At 38.2% G+C, this 15,735-nt stretch overlaps 1 protein-coding gene across 1 annotated transcript in view; it reads left to right on the top strand.

The window, feature by feature from the left end:
• HEATR1 (HEAT repeat containing 1) overlaps window positions 1–15,735 on the top strand; it is a gene marked incomplete at its 5' end in the record, with an annotated part of 34,207 nt that overhangs the window by 17,045 nt on the left and 1,427 nt on the right. The window contains 19 exons of the mRNA XM_029083893.1: window positions 54–160; window positions 1,243–1,386; window positions 2,160–2,278; window positions 2,548–2,669; window positions 4,169–4,297; window positions 5,611–5,841; window positions 6,538–6,664; window positions 7,919–8,085; window positions 8,718–8,764; window positions 9,606–9,729; window positions 10,572–10,712; window positions 10,920–11,209; window positions 11,963–12,113; window positions 12,796–12,954; window positions 13,696–13,830; window positions 14,091–14,195; window positions 14,289–14,457; window positions 15,163–15,317; window positions 15,670–15,735. The exon at window positions 15,670–15,735 is cut by the window's right edge and continues 96 nt beyond it. Coding sequence (XP_028939726.1) covers window positions 54–160; window positions 1,243–1,386; window positions 2,160–2,278; window positions 2,548–2,669; window positions 4,169–4,297; window positions 5,611–5,841; window positions 6,538–6,664; window positions 7,919–8,085; window positions 8,718–8,764; window positions 9,606–9,729; window positions 10,572–10,712; window positions 10,920–11,209; window positions 11,963–12,113; window positions 12,796–12,954; window positions 13,696–13,830; window positions 14,091–14,195; window positions 14,289–14,457; window positions 15,163–15,317; window positions 15,670–15,735 — 2,688 coding nt within the window. The remainder of the gene's footprint in view (window positions 1–53; window positions 161–1,242; window positions 1,387–2,159; window positions 2,279–2,547; window positions 2,670–4,168; window positions 4,298–5,610; window positions 5,842–6,537; window positions 6,665–7,918; window positions 8,086–8,717; window positions 8,765–9,605; window positions 9,730–10,571; window positions 10,713–10,919; window positions 11,210–11,962; window positions 12,114–12,795; window positions 12,955–13,695; window positions 13,831–14,090; window positions 14,196–14,288; window positions 14,458–15,162; window positions 15,318–15,669) is intronic.

Below are 15,735 nucleotides of genomic sequence, written 5' to 3'. Positions count from 1 at the left end.
GATGTGTGTTATCACACATTGTTCATTGGTACTTGCATTATTGTTTGTTTCAGATTTCAGTGTGTGCTGAGCAGATTGTCAAAGAACTGGAGCCTCCTGAGAAAACCAAAAGCCTGGCCACTGTTCAGCAAACTAGAAGGCAGAAAATGCAGCAACAGAGGTAAAATAACTAGAAACCCAAAAATATTATCTGTACATTTTGAAAATGCCACTTGTTTTACTACCTTGCATAGTTTATATTGAAAGCATAAGCATCTATTCCTTCTTTTCCCCTGCACAGCAGAATAACTCTGAGCTACTTTTGGCAGGAGAAAACCAACTCATGTTGCTGTTTGAGAACTGATGGAACTATGATCAAAATTTAAAAAAAAATCTAGTAGTTTTAATGTTGACATTTGCTCTTACAAAATCTGTCGTGACACAGTTGAACAAGATTCATTTTTGTAGGTATTAAAATTGGTTAGTAATAAAGATATTTGGACAAATTACATACATGTGACTAAGGTCTACAGATGCTCATCAAAATGTTGCTATTGACTGAAAAATGGTATTTTCTTTCAGTTAAAACATTAGTATAATCATTAATTTTTAGATCTCTCTGTCTTGTTTCTTCTTTCTGTTCTCATCAGGAAGGTGCTGTTTGGTCCGCTGTACTTACTCTTCTTTAAGCTTCAGCTGTCAGCCGTTGCTGAAACAGGATATTGAGTTGGTTTTCTTGGTTTGACCTAGAATAGCTGTTCTTACTTTCCTTCACTTGACCTTTGTTAATAATCATCACCCATTAGACTGATCCATCTGTAAACTGTGTCTGTCAGACATTATAAACACATGTGCTTGCACACACACCCACTGCCTGCATAGTCAGTGGTCAGACAACTTCTAGTTCTGAAGATATGAGTTTCCTGCATGGCAAACAGATCAGCATTTGAATAGTTATTTGGTAATAGATTTTATTTTTTGTCCACAGAAGTCTACTTCATTGTGTGGGATTTTTGTATACACAGAAGACATGCTATACTTGTTTGTTTTTTCAAGCTTGGTCTGGGTTTTCTGTTGGTGGTTTAAAATATGTTGCTGCTTCAATCAAAAGCCCACCCATTGCCACCTCTCACAGGAGAAGCAGTAAAGAATATAACTATATGAAGGAAAAATTGTCTTTTTTTTTTTTACTTATGCATGTGTTTGTTCACTGCTGTTTTCTTTGCAAATGTATATCCTCATTGTTCATCATTATCTTTTTAGAAAGCCTCAAGATGCAGAATTGGCACCAGAAACAAGCCACTTCAGCTGGCAGAGAGTTATGCTTATCCTGGAATTACTGCAGCATAAGAAGAAACTGAGACGTCCGCAGGCGTTGGTACCTGCGCTTTTTAACCTGCTGAGCCGGTAATTGTGCCTCCATAACACACGAGTCCTTGAGCATTCTCTTCTGCAGTAGGCACTGTAAAGTGTTAAAATATGGGCTACTTTCTCTCTGCTTTGTTGCCATGTGTTAAAGCTTAGCTTGCCTTTTTTACTTGAACATCTTTTATGTAAATCAGATGAGAGGAATGGGAAGTTGATGCAATTTTTTGCCCTTTAAACAGTGTGATGAGCTGCTTAAGATTTTTACCTGATGCATAGCTTCTTATGTGAAGACTTTGCTTCTCAGGTGGAGGGCTCAGGATTGCCAAGAACGATGACACCTGTGCTGAAACAGGCACAATTCACAGGATTTGTGCCTTTTGCAGAGCTATAATAATAATAATAAGCTAAGCTTTAAAATTCCTCCCAAAACACTGTGGAACAGCCTTCATCCAGTGCAACCTAAGAAAACTATCGCTGCCGGCCCTATCTCCAGGCACTTAGGAAAGTTTACGTATAGATTGGGTGTTTATCTTTTTTCCTTATGACTTGCGTTGCATATATGGGTAATCATATTTCAGGTAATCATCTTATACTCTTGACAGTGCTTTGGTAAATGTCTTTTATTAGACCAGTTGATCTATTTGAAAACAAAAAACAAGAGGCACTTTTTGGCAAACACTTTTTAGAAGCCTCAATTTAGAACTTATGTGTAATGAACATTGCAGTTTTTTATTTGTATCTTAGTAGGCAGTTTGGTCACTTATTTTTCTGTCACCTTTTCCAGTTTCTTAATTTTTTTCCTGAATGTATAGGTGTCTGGAACCTACAGCATCAGAAGAAGAAAATATGGAATATACAAAGCAGCTAATCCTCAGCTGCCTGCTAAGCATCTGTCAGAAATTGTCTTCAGATGGTAGCAAGATTCCAGCAGGTAAAAATTGCCAGACTCATTTCTTGGCACTTCTCTCCACCAGTACAGCATTAAAACAATGGCCTCTGACATTTTTCTTCTCTCAGTCTAAACTGTATTGTTGAGGAGAAATAGATTCCTCTATAAGGGTATAGAAGTTTGCCTTCTTAATCATTTTTGGTAGGTCTCTTAGGTATGGTGTGCAAATTGAAACAAGTGCTTGAGTGTGCTGTTTATTCCTACATGGCTGACCATTAAATTGGTAATCAGTGAATGTTTCTTACTTGCAGATATCCTTGACAAAGAAAAGTTCAATGTGGAACTGATAGTTCAGTGCATCAGGATTTCTAAAATGCCCCAGACACACCACCATGCGCTGCTTCTCCTTGGTGCTGTTGCTGGCATGTTTCCTGTAAGTAGTACCTGAAATTTATGTGTTGGCTCTTCTCTTCAGGTTCCAAATACTGGGCAGAGTGAAGAACGTATAGAGCTCTTCTATGGGGAGAAACTTTCTGAAAGGAGGAAGAGGCAAAATTTGCAAGAGGCAAAAGAGCGTATTCCCTGCTCTTTTAGGGCTTTCTGTTATATTTTACTTGGAAACAAACTTCTGTCTTGAAGCTTTGGCCACTAGTCATTTATGACTTGCAGTGAAGCACATTAGAAATGAAAGTTTTCTCATGACAGCCCTGCCTCACCTTCCTGCTGTGGTTAAAGTTCTTGTGCATTGTTTCTTCTTTGCCCTGCTTTTTTATATACAAGAGAGAAAACATCTAGCCCAATAGCACATGTATTCTTACAAGTTCCTATTGTATACAACCCTGAGAAATCTAGTTGTAGTTGAGCATAAAATCAAGTTGATCTGATTTTAATTGAGAAACAGGCCTTTTCTTCTATGGATTGAAATTTGACTGTACACTCACTCTTCTAAGTCAGATTCTTTTGCTTTGAAACTATAAAAGCAGCAAAATGTATCTAGATGTATCTATCAAATTCAGTTTGCATCTTTATCTTTATCTCAGTACTTTCTCCACACATTGGGAGAGATGGCATTTTTCCCAACAGGCAAAACTGGAATGTTTTTGACAAATTTGTGAAGGATTTGGCTTTTTTGTTGTTGGAGTTGTTTTTCTTTGTCACTGTCTTACTGCTCTCACCTGCTGTAGAACTGAGCTTTTATTCTGCATTAATACTGGCTCTTACAAGATTTTCAAGATCAGAATACAAGGGAATATTTATGAGTCTCATCTCTCTTTTTAAATATAAAACACTTCTCCAGGTCACTAAAACCGAATGAAAAATGTGCCTATAACTTCTTGCTCTAAGTTCTGGCAAAATCTAGGAAACTAACTCTTGAGCTAGGTGGCACCTCTAATCCATCCCTCTTACAATTAATTACTGTTATTACAATCTAGCCCCCAAAAAAGCCAGAAGTTAAAATGAGCATGGTTGCTTTCCATTGTACGATTGTAGATAGTGCAGATGTTTTACAGATATAAAATGGGTGGCTGGGAAAGGTATGAAAATCACTGGAATCTGTGCCAGACTCACATTTGTGCTTCTGCAAATCTCCCCATAGCTGATTTTGCTTGTCATGCTAGCATGGCACTGAGTTAAAGAATACAAAGTATTTTAGCAGACTAAACTCTCAATTTCTGCTCTTTGATTACTTGCTTAGAAGTATATCTTGGTTTCTAAATAATATTTAGAAGTGTAACAGTCACACAGTAAGTAGCTTTAAGGGACACATTTAAAATTAGTTTAGTGGAGGTTTTGGAAGATACTCATGACCCTCATTTTCTTTTATAGGAATCTATTGGCATTTGTGGGAAGGAGAAATAAATGCCTTTAGGTATAATATGTGAAGCAGCATGGTTAAAAAAATAAACTAATATCATCTGTCTTCTTTTCCAGGATAAAGTTCTCCATAACATTATGCCCATTTTCACATTCATGGGAGCAAATGTCTTGCGTCTGGATGATACTTACACATTCCAAGTAATTAATAAGACGGTGCAGATGGTTATTCCTGCTCTTATACAGGTAAATTTGTGTACTTAATGGAAAGGCGTAGAAAAAAGTGAACAGTAAGATTATTAACTAAGTAGAATGGTTTAGACTATCAGTGGGCTAATAAGTTGTAGCCTATTCTAGGATTATTTTTAGATAGATGTTAAATTATATATAATAACTATATGAACAGACTACTCGTCATCTGACCAGCTCTTGAGTTCATCAGACTACTGCTTTTTTAATCTTATGAGCTCCCGCACTTTATAAATGGTTTAGCCAGGACAGTATCACAACTGTACCTAAAGAGGACCTGAAACATACTTTAAGTTCAAGTTTTTTTAATCATAAAAATAGCAGGCAAGTTCAGTAGAGTAACAATTGGAAATAAGGAGGAGGTCCTTTAATAATCTGTCATGGTCATATCAATAGTAGACATGGTCTGAAGGAAGTGGAAAGATAAAATATTTGACAGATGCTTTTATTCTTCCAGCTGGTGTTTGTGTGGGTTTTCTTGTGTTTGTCTGGTTAGATAAATGGTTACAAACCAAAACAAAAATATAGTATTATTTTTCAAAGGGGACACTTTTTCTTCCATCAAATCTCACTTGCTCCTAATAAATTTTAATTCTAGTCATTCATAGATTTAAACATGAAAAACACCATATAAATATCTTATATAAAAATGAATTGGGGGGAAAAAAATCCTTCTTCTAACAATGAGCTGGGGATTTCCTGGTGTGTTTTTTATTGATATGTATACACATTTTGCATCCTCTTGCAGATTTCTGTTAATCAAGTTGCTATATCTCTCCTTTTTAAAAAACATTATTTTTTTATTTAAAAGCTTTCATAGCAGCCATCACAAGTTTCTGTGACAAATTGTTTATGGCACACACAATTATTACAGGTGGGGAGAGCCTAATGTAATTTACCTGAGATCACGTAGCCTACTTTTATTATTTTTACGAGGCCCTTGAAGCCAAGTCCCTAACTATCAGGCTTACAGGCAAAGTTTTCAGAAGGATGTGGCATTGCTTTCCCTTGAAAATGTCCTGCTTGCTTCAGCTGAATGACAAGTAATTTTTTAAATTTTTTTTTCTTTTTTTTAAATCTTCTTTTTTTAAAAAAATTTATTTGAAGCTTCTTCCTTAAGCACTGAAAAGGAACTGTGTGTTTCAAAACTGTTTATTTTGGAGCATTTATATTTTCCTTGAGATTGTGCTTTTGGAAATGCTTTTATCAGGCACGTAGTGCTTTTTCTCTTAAATGTTCTGAATTTACACAGGAGAACTTGTACCCATCTGCAATAATCTGTTTAAACAGCTGTACCTGTCTGTATATAGGCTGAAGACAGTGATTTGTCAGAGTCCTCGGGAAGTGTGGAAGAGGTGGTGATAAAGATCATCCGTGTGTTTGTGGACGCCTTGCCCCACGTGCCAGAGCACCGCCGCCTGCCCATCCTATCCCAGCTGATCTCTACGGTGGGAGGTGACAAGTTCCTCTGGGTTCTCCTGGTGCTGCTGTTTGAGCAGTATGTCACCAAAACTGTGACTGCGACATCAAGCACAGACAAGGTTAGAAGACTCGTGGGGTCAACTTTTTCCTCAAGGGACTGATCTCCCCCTTTCTGTTCATGGCCTTGCCTTTAAGAAGGTGCAAGATAAGCCCCTAGGTTGTGCTGAAACAACGAGTGAGCTCTGAGCTTGTGCTGTAGCAGAACCTATTGGTGATGTGGACTACAGTTTGTGTTGCAGATGGAATATTGTTTTGTCCCAGAGCCTGAACAATAAATTAGATCGTATTGTACAGCAATCCTTGACCTGAAGAGCAGATAATCTAATTATGAAGTGCTTCAATATTTTTAAAGTTGTCTTTTTTTTTTTTTCTTTAACTGTGTTTGTGAAATGTGATACTGGTCTTCCTGTACAGACCAAGATATAGACCCTGTTATGTTTTTGTGTAGGCAGGCCCTCGGATTAGGTGAAAGTATAGTTTATGGAGTAAATGAAAAGAATTACTAAAGGAACACTGGTGAGAAGATACAGTCTTTGCTGTAGCAGTTTAATCTTTTTTCTACACCCTCTGGAGCTATGTTCTCTCCAAGAGCTTGCTGCTGCTACTCTTGGTGTTAATGCTGGCAGTATCCAGCTCACCATGGCATTTTCACAAACTCACTGAGGGGTTTTTGAGTCTTTTTGTCGTTATTAGCTTTATATTTTTAATTCTTGAATTTTTTTTTATTTTTATTTTTATTTCTAAACCATAAACAGGATGCTGTTCTGGAAGCAGACACTGAATTTTGGATTTCCATCTGTTGCGAATTTAATGTACGTTCTCAGTTCCAAAGCATGATGAAAATAATCCAGTACTTGACAGAGCTGCCAGAGAACAAAGAAGGTAACCGCAAAACAGAACCAGCAAATACAAGTAAACCTTCCTATTACAAGGGACAAGGGGAAATGGTTTCAAACTAAAAGAGGGGAGATTTAGACTAGATATAAGGAAGAAATTTTTTATGATGAGAGTAGTGAGACACAGGAACAGGTTGCCCAGAGAGGTGGTAGAAGCCCCATCCCTGGAAACATTCAAGGTCAGGCTGGATGGGGCTCTGAGCAACCTGATCTGGTTGAAGATGTCCCTGCTCTCTGCAGGGGGGTTGAACTAGATGACCTTTAAAGTTCCCTTCCAACCCAAATTGTTCTATGGTTCTATTATTCCTCTACACAGAAGACTAAGGGATACAGAATTACTCTAATTACTTTTTTTAAAATAAAATGGCTAAGATATGTGATTACTTTTTTTTATTATTTTAATTATAGATTAATTTGACCCCTTAGAATCAAACAGTAGTCTTCATTTACGAGGTACAGTAAATCACTTAGTTGAAATAAAAAGTTATTATTCATAGCAGACAAGATCACAGGAACTACAGTAATTTCTGGGTTTTTTAAAGTTTCGATTCTTTCTACTACAATATGGTGGAGTAATAATTAAACAATGTTTTAATACTTTTCCAGTCTGTTATTTCAAAGAGCATTAGGGAAGGTGAGTGAGGGTCATTTATTTCTTTTTAAACTAGGACTTGCTTAACTTTTTAAGTTAGGACTTCAAACAAAAATGTTTGAATACGTTTTCTCACCCAGGAAGGACCAGGTAATGACACTGAAAGTAGTTTTCCTAAATATGTGACGCATAGTGTACGTGGTCCTGCCTTAGAAGTCTCTCGTGTTTGTAGCCAGTGTACCATTGCTTTAGCACCAAGAATCACAGAATCACAGAATGTCAGGGATTGGAAGGGACCTCGAAAGATCATCTAGTCCAATCCCCCTGCCGGAGCAGGAACCTAAATGAGATCACATAGAAAGGTGTCCAGGTGGGTTTTGAATGTCTCCAGAGAAGGAGACTCCACCTAAAAATGGTCAGATGGAATGGCAGTGAAATGGCACTACTTCTTTTGAGGCTGTTGAAAGGAAAAATTTCTCTCCTGTGGTATTTCAGAGCATCTTTTTTTGAAATTTGACGTGATTTTGGATACTGCAGAATGACTATCCCTGATAGGCATCTGACTGTAATTTTACTTTTTTCTGTAATCAGAAATTAAATGTCTTTTTCTCTTGGCTGCAATTTTTTTCTTGTTAATGTTTTCAACAGATGATCCTGGGCCAAAAAAGTCAAGAGCATGCATGACAAAGCTAAAAAATCAGGAAGGGCAGCTCTTTAATGTGGAGTCTCACTCAGACAAACAACTTCGGCACTTCAAATTTTTGTCTGTCTCCTTCATGTCACAACTTTTATCCTCTCAGAGTTTTGTGAAAAAGGTAATAATGGCAGATTGCTTTTCAACTGAACAGATAAAGTAATTGTGACATACTGTAACAGATAAGGTTTAATTTGCTTTTTAGTATGCCTTTATATTCAAAGGGGATGAAAGAGTACACTGTCCAGTGCATCTTGCTGACACTTTTACTGACACAGTTTTGAAACCTCTCAGTAATGCTAATTCTGTAATAAGGCTTTTCCAGATAGACTCTGTTTGTGTGATTGATGAACAGGTAACAAAGTCAAATTCTGGTCCCACTGGTTTTATGGAGTCTGTGATTTCACTCGCAGTCTATGTAAATCCACGTTTGGTGTGGGATTAATACTATTAACTCAGAAAAGGCAAAATAAATGTTACAAATCTTAGGCTGTGGCTCTAGCTGGAAATAGTTCCCAGTTTTTCAGCTGAAAATCATTCACCAGCATGAAATATATTAGCTTCTGTGATTGCATTGCCTGAGATTCTCAGATTTTCTTCTAGAATGATGGCTTAAGTGGAAATGTGAGGAACTCATAATTACCATATTAGTGGACATTTCATTCAGAACAAATTTGTATATACTGGGATATTAACTTAATGAGAGGATGTAGGTTGCACATTTAGCCTTTCCATTCTTTCTTCCTAAACCAGATAGTTGAATGTGAAGAAACAGAAGAGCTACAGAAGCTGGAACAGAGGTATGTTTTGAATCTGCTCCACTCCTATTTCTAGCTTTTACTGCAAGCTAGGAATATTTAAGTAGCGTACTCTCATTAGAATATTTTTTCCCCAAGGATGCTTTTAATGCTGTCCTCAGCAACAAGCAGTATTTATTATATGCAAGTTATTTGTGTTTGGTTTTGTTTTGTTTGTTTTTAATATGATGTGGAGTTTTTTGTTTTTGAAAGATTGCTGTACCCAATATCCACTCTTTCTGTATTTCTGCTAGTGCTTCTTTACATACTTGCCCATAACTATTATGCTATTGATGATGGAGTCTGTAAAAAATTCCAGATTTTTCGCAAAGCATATTGCTTTATTCATAGGAAAAAAAAATTGTTATTCACAGGTGCTGCTACATTGGTGTAAGAAAATTACCAGTAATCACAGATCATAGTTGTTATTGGGCTATAATTGATGCAAAATTGAGGATTTCTTTTGTGGAGGCTTAACTTTTATGTTTGTTCTAAGTGAAAAAGGGTGTAGGATTTATTTTAAATGTTGTGTTCCTTAAATGCTCATTTTTAAACATCTGTATCTTCCCAGATTGTTTTTGTTTTAAAGCAGAGTTCTTAAGTAGAACTACTATTGTATGTAGATGCTAATTTGGGGGTACCAGGTAGACTTCTTTAATGTGCACATGGTTGTCCTTACTACCATAGCTTTTGTTAATATGTAGGTGTCACCTGCTAGTCTCTACATTAGGTCTTTCGTTTTCTTTTATTGTTGCTGTTTCATGAAATTTTATGCTTTCCAGTGATAAAGTCAACTTTGTTAGTGTCCTTGTTACTTACTAAAACATGCTTTCTTTTCATCTAGGCTATTAGAAGAAGTTCTTCACTATATAAACACTGTGGCATCTTCAGTGGAAGGAAATGCAGACAAGCCAACAGCCAAATTTTGGAGGGTTCTGCTTAACAAGTCCTATGATATGCTGGATAAAGTACGTCTCATTAGCCCTCGTGTTAGCAGTGGGACATTTCTGCTTTTGTTTATTAATATGATTATAATGTTTGTAGGATTTCTTGTTGGATTAGTACTAATCTTTATTGGATGGTCTGCAACCTGGTGCATCATTGTTTAATTTCATCTGTGTTCTTTAATAACTACAGCTAACAGCTTAGACATGACAACCGGGGGGGGAATAAAATCAGGAAAGCTTATTTCCTCTAGTTAGTATTCTGCTGGCTGGAAGTAGTAACATCACTGTCTTGTCTGGGGGAGAGGAATGGGTTTTGACAGCATTTCTCATTGTTACCTCATAAAATTATTTGACTAATGCCAATGAAACTGTTGTATATTTCTACTAAATGGAGAAAAAAATCCTTATGCTTTTCTTTCTAATCTTTTTCTGAACAGAAGTCTATTTGTAGAATTGGACTGGCTGTCTCGTTGCGTGCTGTGTCTTTTCACAGCTTGGATTTTTTTTTTGCCTGTGAAGCATATTCCAGTTTTCATGATGTACAAGCATAGGGCACTACCAGAAGTATTTTAGGGTAAGGAGGGATAGCTCACCAGTGTAGACAGAAGGAATTGCTGAGGAAATCTTTGAGCTAGCGGATATTGGCTGGTTCCCAGCCAGTGAACATACATCAAGTACTGTAACCGGAACCTGCTTTGTTCTTTTGCTTGCCTCGGATACAGCATCGCTAGCCTGTCCTTTCTTCTTTGATCCTGAATCCCATGTGGGAAGTTGAAGAGAGTTTGCCTGTCTTATGTGGAGGCTACTATGTCACAGTGCAGGAAGAGCATTTATGGTATTGTTTTGTTTGTGTTTTCTTGTAGGTCAATGCCTTATTGCCAACAGAAACCTTCATCCCTGTAATCAGGGGACTGCTGACGAATCAGCTCCCGTCTGTGAGACGTAAGGCAATGGACCTTTTGAACAATAAGGTGCAGCAGCGCACAAGGTGGCAGAAGAGCCAGGTGAGACAAAGTGGTTAAACTCAGTTCCTTTAGCAAAGTACCCAGAGAGAGACTGATGTAGCAGTGGTTTGTTTTATGTAAAGACATCAGGTACCAGTGCCACGTGTGGCAGGCAGCTCTTGAGTAGAAAGATGTAGGCTACCTGCCCATTGTGACCTTGCAGGTTCTAATTGTATGTCTAATGTGTGTGTTGTCTTGTCCTCTTAGATCCTGCAGCTCTTACAGCTAGTTCCTGAGCTCATTGCTATTGTGCAGTGTAAAAGAAAGGAGGAAGAGGAGGAGCAAGCCATCAACAGGCAGACTGCTTTGTTCAGCCTCAAGCTGCTCTGCAAAGGTTTTGGCACAGAAAATCCAGTGCCATTTGTACCTGTTCTGAAAACTGCCATTGATCTCATTTCTTCAGAGAAGGAGGAAAAGAATGTGGTGGGAAGTGCTTTGCTCTGTATAGCTGAGGTCACCTGTACATTGAAAGCCCAAGCAATACCTCAGCTTCCAAGGTACTGTTGGGTTCTTTTTAACAGAACCAACTGTTTATTAGTTATACTAATAGATTATATACATTACTGAAGGAATGCTGATGAAAGCCAAGTGGAAGTCTGTGCATGTGTGTGTTTTGTGTAGATGAGAATAAAGGTATTTGTAGTGCTTGAAGGAGCTTCCTGGTTGTAGAATTAAGAAGCTAGTGGGGAAATTGTACGAGTTTTATAATCATTGGAGTTCCTTATGGAGTCTGCTGCTGGGAACAGAGAGGCAATCTTTCTGGCTTTAGAAAAGTCATATCATATTCTGTATTTTTACTGTGGAACAGATTGCATTTAAAAACATGAGAACCAGTACAGTTGGGAACTCTGCATGTTACATTATTTTATTCTTCCTATTCAAGAATTCAAGCATCTAACTTGTTGCTTTTAAGGTTGTTTTATCTCATTACAAATATAAGTTTCTTACTGTTATTTAATCTTTAAACTAAAGATGGGGCTTCGAGCAACCCGATCTAGTGAAAGATGTCCCTGCCTATGGCAGCAGGGTTGGACTAGATGATCTTTAAAGACCCCTTCTGACCCAAACCATTCTATGATTCTGTGCTGCAATACAGCAGAAGAGCCCCAAACACTGAGTTTTCTCAAATACACATGTAAAAATTCATGTGAAAATTGTCCCTGCAGGCTTAACAGATGGATTTATGTGATTGTAAATGTGCCTCCAAATGGTCAGTGGTTTCACATTTCTTTATGCTTGGTTATTCACAGGCTGATGCCAGCACTGTTGAAGACTTTAAAAAATAAGAAGGAGCTGGTGTCCAATGAGATTTACTTGCTGAGTGCCATCACTGCTCTCCTGAAGGTTGCAGAAACATTACCACACTTCCTTAGTCCTTATCTTTTGGATTGCTTACTGCAGGTGAGCTGTCTGACTCCCACAGATATGTAAAAGGGAACAAGATCTGCCCAGTTCCTACAAGAAGCTACAGAGATTAGGTTTTTTTTTTCTCTCTGACACTGCAGTAGGAGTGTGTGCCAACTATGTGGAAGATTGTAACTTATTACTTTTCTACTCACCTTCTTACGCAGCTAAGATACAGAATATAAGAGCATCTGCTCTTCCCTCTGAGAGGTTTTAGTTTGCCTCTTGGAAAAGGAGATGAATGAAGGAGATGCCCCCTCCCTGGAAGTGTTTAAGGCCAGGCTGGATGAGGCTTTGAGCAACCTGGTCTAGTGGAAGGTGTCCCTGCTGATGGCAGAGGGGTTGGAACTAGATGATCTTTAAGGTCCCTTCCAATCCAAACCATTCTGTGATTCTCTGAATCCTGATCATTCTGTAATATCCATGATGTCATCAAATGTGTATCTAACAGCTCTAGTTAGTGTAATTCTGACCCCCTGCTGCTGACATCCGCATTTTTTCAGTGTTTGTCTTCTGAAGAGGGCAAAGCTTTGTATGCAGACATCCTCACCTAAGGTGCTCCGAGGGCTGCAAACAGCACAGTTCCTATCTGACACTTGCAAAGACAACTACTGTAAAAAACATTCTTGAGTTGCTTTAAGTATGCCTAACTTTTGTTGGATTTTTGTTGGATTTATAGGTTGTCCGCTTGGAAAAGATTGTGGTAGAGTTTGGTCCTTCATCCCAGATAAGCTTACGTGTAACGTCATTGAAAACTATCCTGGCTACAAGGCTTGCTCCCCGAATACTCTTGCCTGCAGTTACGAAATGTTACAGCGAAGTGGCACATACCCGGAAGGTAAGGGGTTTTTTAATTCTTTTGCACTGTGATTAAAAAGAAAGAAAGAAAAAAAAGAAGCCGTGCAAAGTTTGGTTCAGCTGTCCTGGCTGTGTCCCCTCCCAGCCTCTTGCCCACCACCAGCCTACTCACTGGGGGAGCAGAGTGAGAAACAAAGAAGGTCTTAACGCTGTGCAAGCACTGTTCAGCAATAGCTAAAACAACGGTGTGTTATCAGCGTTCTTTTGGTCACAAAACTAAAACACAGCACCATATGAGCTGCTATGAGGAAAATTAACTCCATCCAGCCAAACCTAGTGCTGTCTTTGTATTATCTCTGTTTTCTTTCGTACCACAGTGGTGATTCAGAAAAGTTAGACCGGGGAGAAATGCGCCAGTTTAATGTCCTTAGCATGTTAGATGATGAATGCTTGAGAGATCATCCCATTCATAAAGGCCTTGATTTATCTGCTAGGAATACAAGTTGAATCATAATTTTCATCTGAGCTTTGCTCCTGTCTCACAGGTGCAAACCTTTAAGACTTAACTGGTATCTCCAGTATTGGAGAGGGGAGACCAAACTCTCTTCAGGAATCCTACTAACTTAAGCCCCCAAAAAGTACCAGAAAAAGTTCTATTTATTTTATTGACAATATTTTAATAAGTAAATATGTGAAGTGCAAAACTAGTTCCCTTGTTACATTTCTCAGTTACTGTCAATATCACTGTTGCCTTTGCATTGCTTTACTTTTGTTTTGGCAGAACTGCCTGGGTCCCCTTATGAACATTTTGAAGGAGCATATTGTTGGTATGGAGAAGGAGCACCTGATGTCCCATCAGTCTGAGCTGACGGCATTTTTCATGAAAGCCCTGGACTTCCGAACAGAGCATGCCCAGGTGGCTTATTTAGGGGGATGAACAGCAACAGCTCAAATTCTACATGCTAATTCTATCAGTTGTTTGAAAAAATATTAGTAGTTTCCATTGCATATGTGCTCTGAAATTCCGGATATCAAATATTCTGTTCTAGAATTGTTCTTGGGGTAGACAATATTATGATTAGGTATTTAGACTGAAACAGACAGAATTAAAACTTGATTTGAAAGCTCAAATTCCTACATTTCAAACTTGGAATTATGTTTTTCTAATTTTTCTAGGATGATTTAGAGGAAGTTGGCAAGACAGAGGCTTACATTATTGATTGTCTAATAAGTATGGTTATGAAACTTTCTGAGGCTTCTTTCAGACCCCTCTTCTTCAGGGTAAGAAGTTTAAATATAATTCATTTGCATCAGCATATTTGTATTTTCCAGCACACAGACACAGGAAAGAACTAATCTGCCTTTCACTTTCAGCTCTTTGATTGGTCCAAAACAGAGTCTGCCCTCAAAGACAGATTGCTGACATTCCACCGAATAGCAGATGGCATTGCAGACAAGCTCAAGGGTCTCTTCACTCTGTTTGCTGGTCATTTAGTGAAGCCATTTGCTGAGACACTGAACCAGGTCAACATTTCTAAAACTGGTAAGTTTTCAGCTACTAACTACAGAGAGGTATTGGCATGCTAACTAATTTCTCAAGAGGTTAATTATAATTGCTGAAAGTTTATTCCTACAGGATTTACTTCACAGGATATACCTCTCATTTCTCTCTTTCTTCTTTCTCTCATAATGGAACCAAAGGACATTTTTCATCCATGGGCTCTGGGCTGCCAGTACAAAGCTGAGACAACATGAAAATTTTCAGTGTCAGTCCCAGTGAGTTCCATGAGAATGAAATTGTGTGGAAACAGGGTGACTTGTTTCTGTTTGGGTTGGTTTTTTTTCCCCATTCACTGACATCTCATATGCTGCCTGGTGTATTCAGATGCCTCTGCTTTCTTTGCAGAAATAGGTATTACTTTTTTGTATGGGAAACTATTTGCCCATCCAGTTTGTAGTGACCTGAAGAAATTCACCATATCTACAGGTGTGGCCAAGCACTTTTCCTATAGCCTGTGGCTATTCTCTTTTATCCCCAGCTGACTGTGAACAGCAGTGGCAGACCTGCCAGGGCATTAACTAAAAGCCAGATAACATACTGTTTTTCGGAGTGAAGAGTACATAATTGCCATGTAGTATGTCCTTAGCTATATTCACAAACTAACAATGTTTCTATCTTGTGGGGAAGTTCTGATATTTTCATTTTTATTTTTTTGTTTATTTTTTTTCCTCCTTGATTGATACGTAGATGAAGCTTTCTTTGACTCTGAAAATAGCACAGAAAAGAGCTGTCTGCTGTTGCACTTCACCATAGACTGTTTGCACAAGCTGTTCCTGTTTGACACCCAGAAGTTCCTGAGTAAGGAAAGAGCAGAAACCTTGATGATGCCTCTGGTCGATCAGGTATTTACAAACACAAAAAAACAATTTCTGGCTGACTTTTTTTTTTTTTCCCTGCTGAAAGAATTATTTTTTAACTATCAGGCCTAAGTCCTCTCCTCTAACAAAAAGGGAGGAATTAATTCATTGTCTTTGGGCTACAGACAGTATTAACTGCTTTGCCTAAGGCTCTGAGTTACTGATTTTTTTAATCCTATTTCTAAATGTCTTCATTCCAAAAGGTTTGTGCATGTTATTGAGATCTTGCAGATGCTCTTTGACGTAACTCTTGAGTACCTGAAAGCCAAAGCTGGAAGTGCTTTTGGCTGGGTTTATCTGAGCCTGGATCTGTTTGACAAGCTTTTTACTTCCACAGCTAGAAAATATGCTTGGAGGAGATGAGAAGTTCCAGGAGAGAGTGACAGCACACATGGTACCCTGC

Source organism: Antrostomus carolinensis, unplaced genomic scaffold, assembly GCF_000700745.2.
Source record: "Antrostomus carolinensis isolate BGI_N321 unplaced genomic scaffold, ASM70074v2 scaffold5460, whole genome shotgun sequence".
NCBI classification, from domain to species: Eukaryota; Metazoa; Chordata; class Aves; order Caprimulgiformes; family Caprimulgidae; genus Antrostomus; species Antrostomus carolinensis.
The sequence above is the reverse complement of the archived record's forward strand: the minus strand, read 5'-3'. Positions and strand labels throughout refer to the sequence as shown.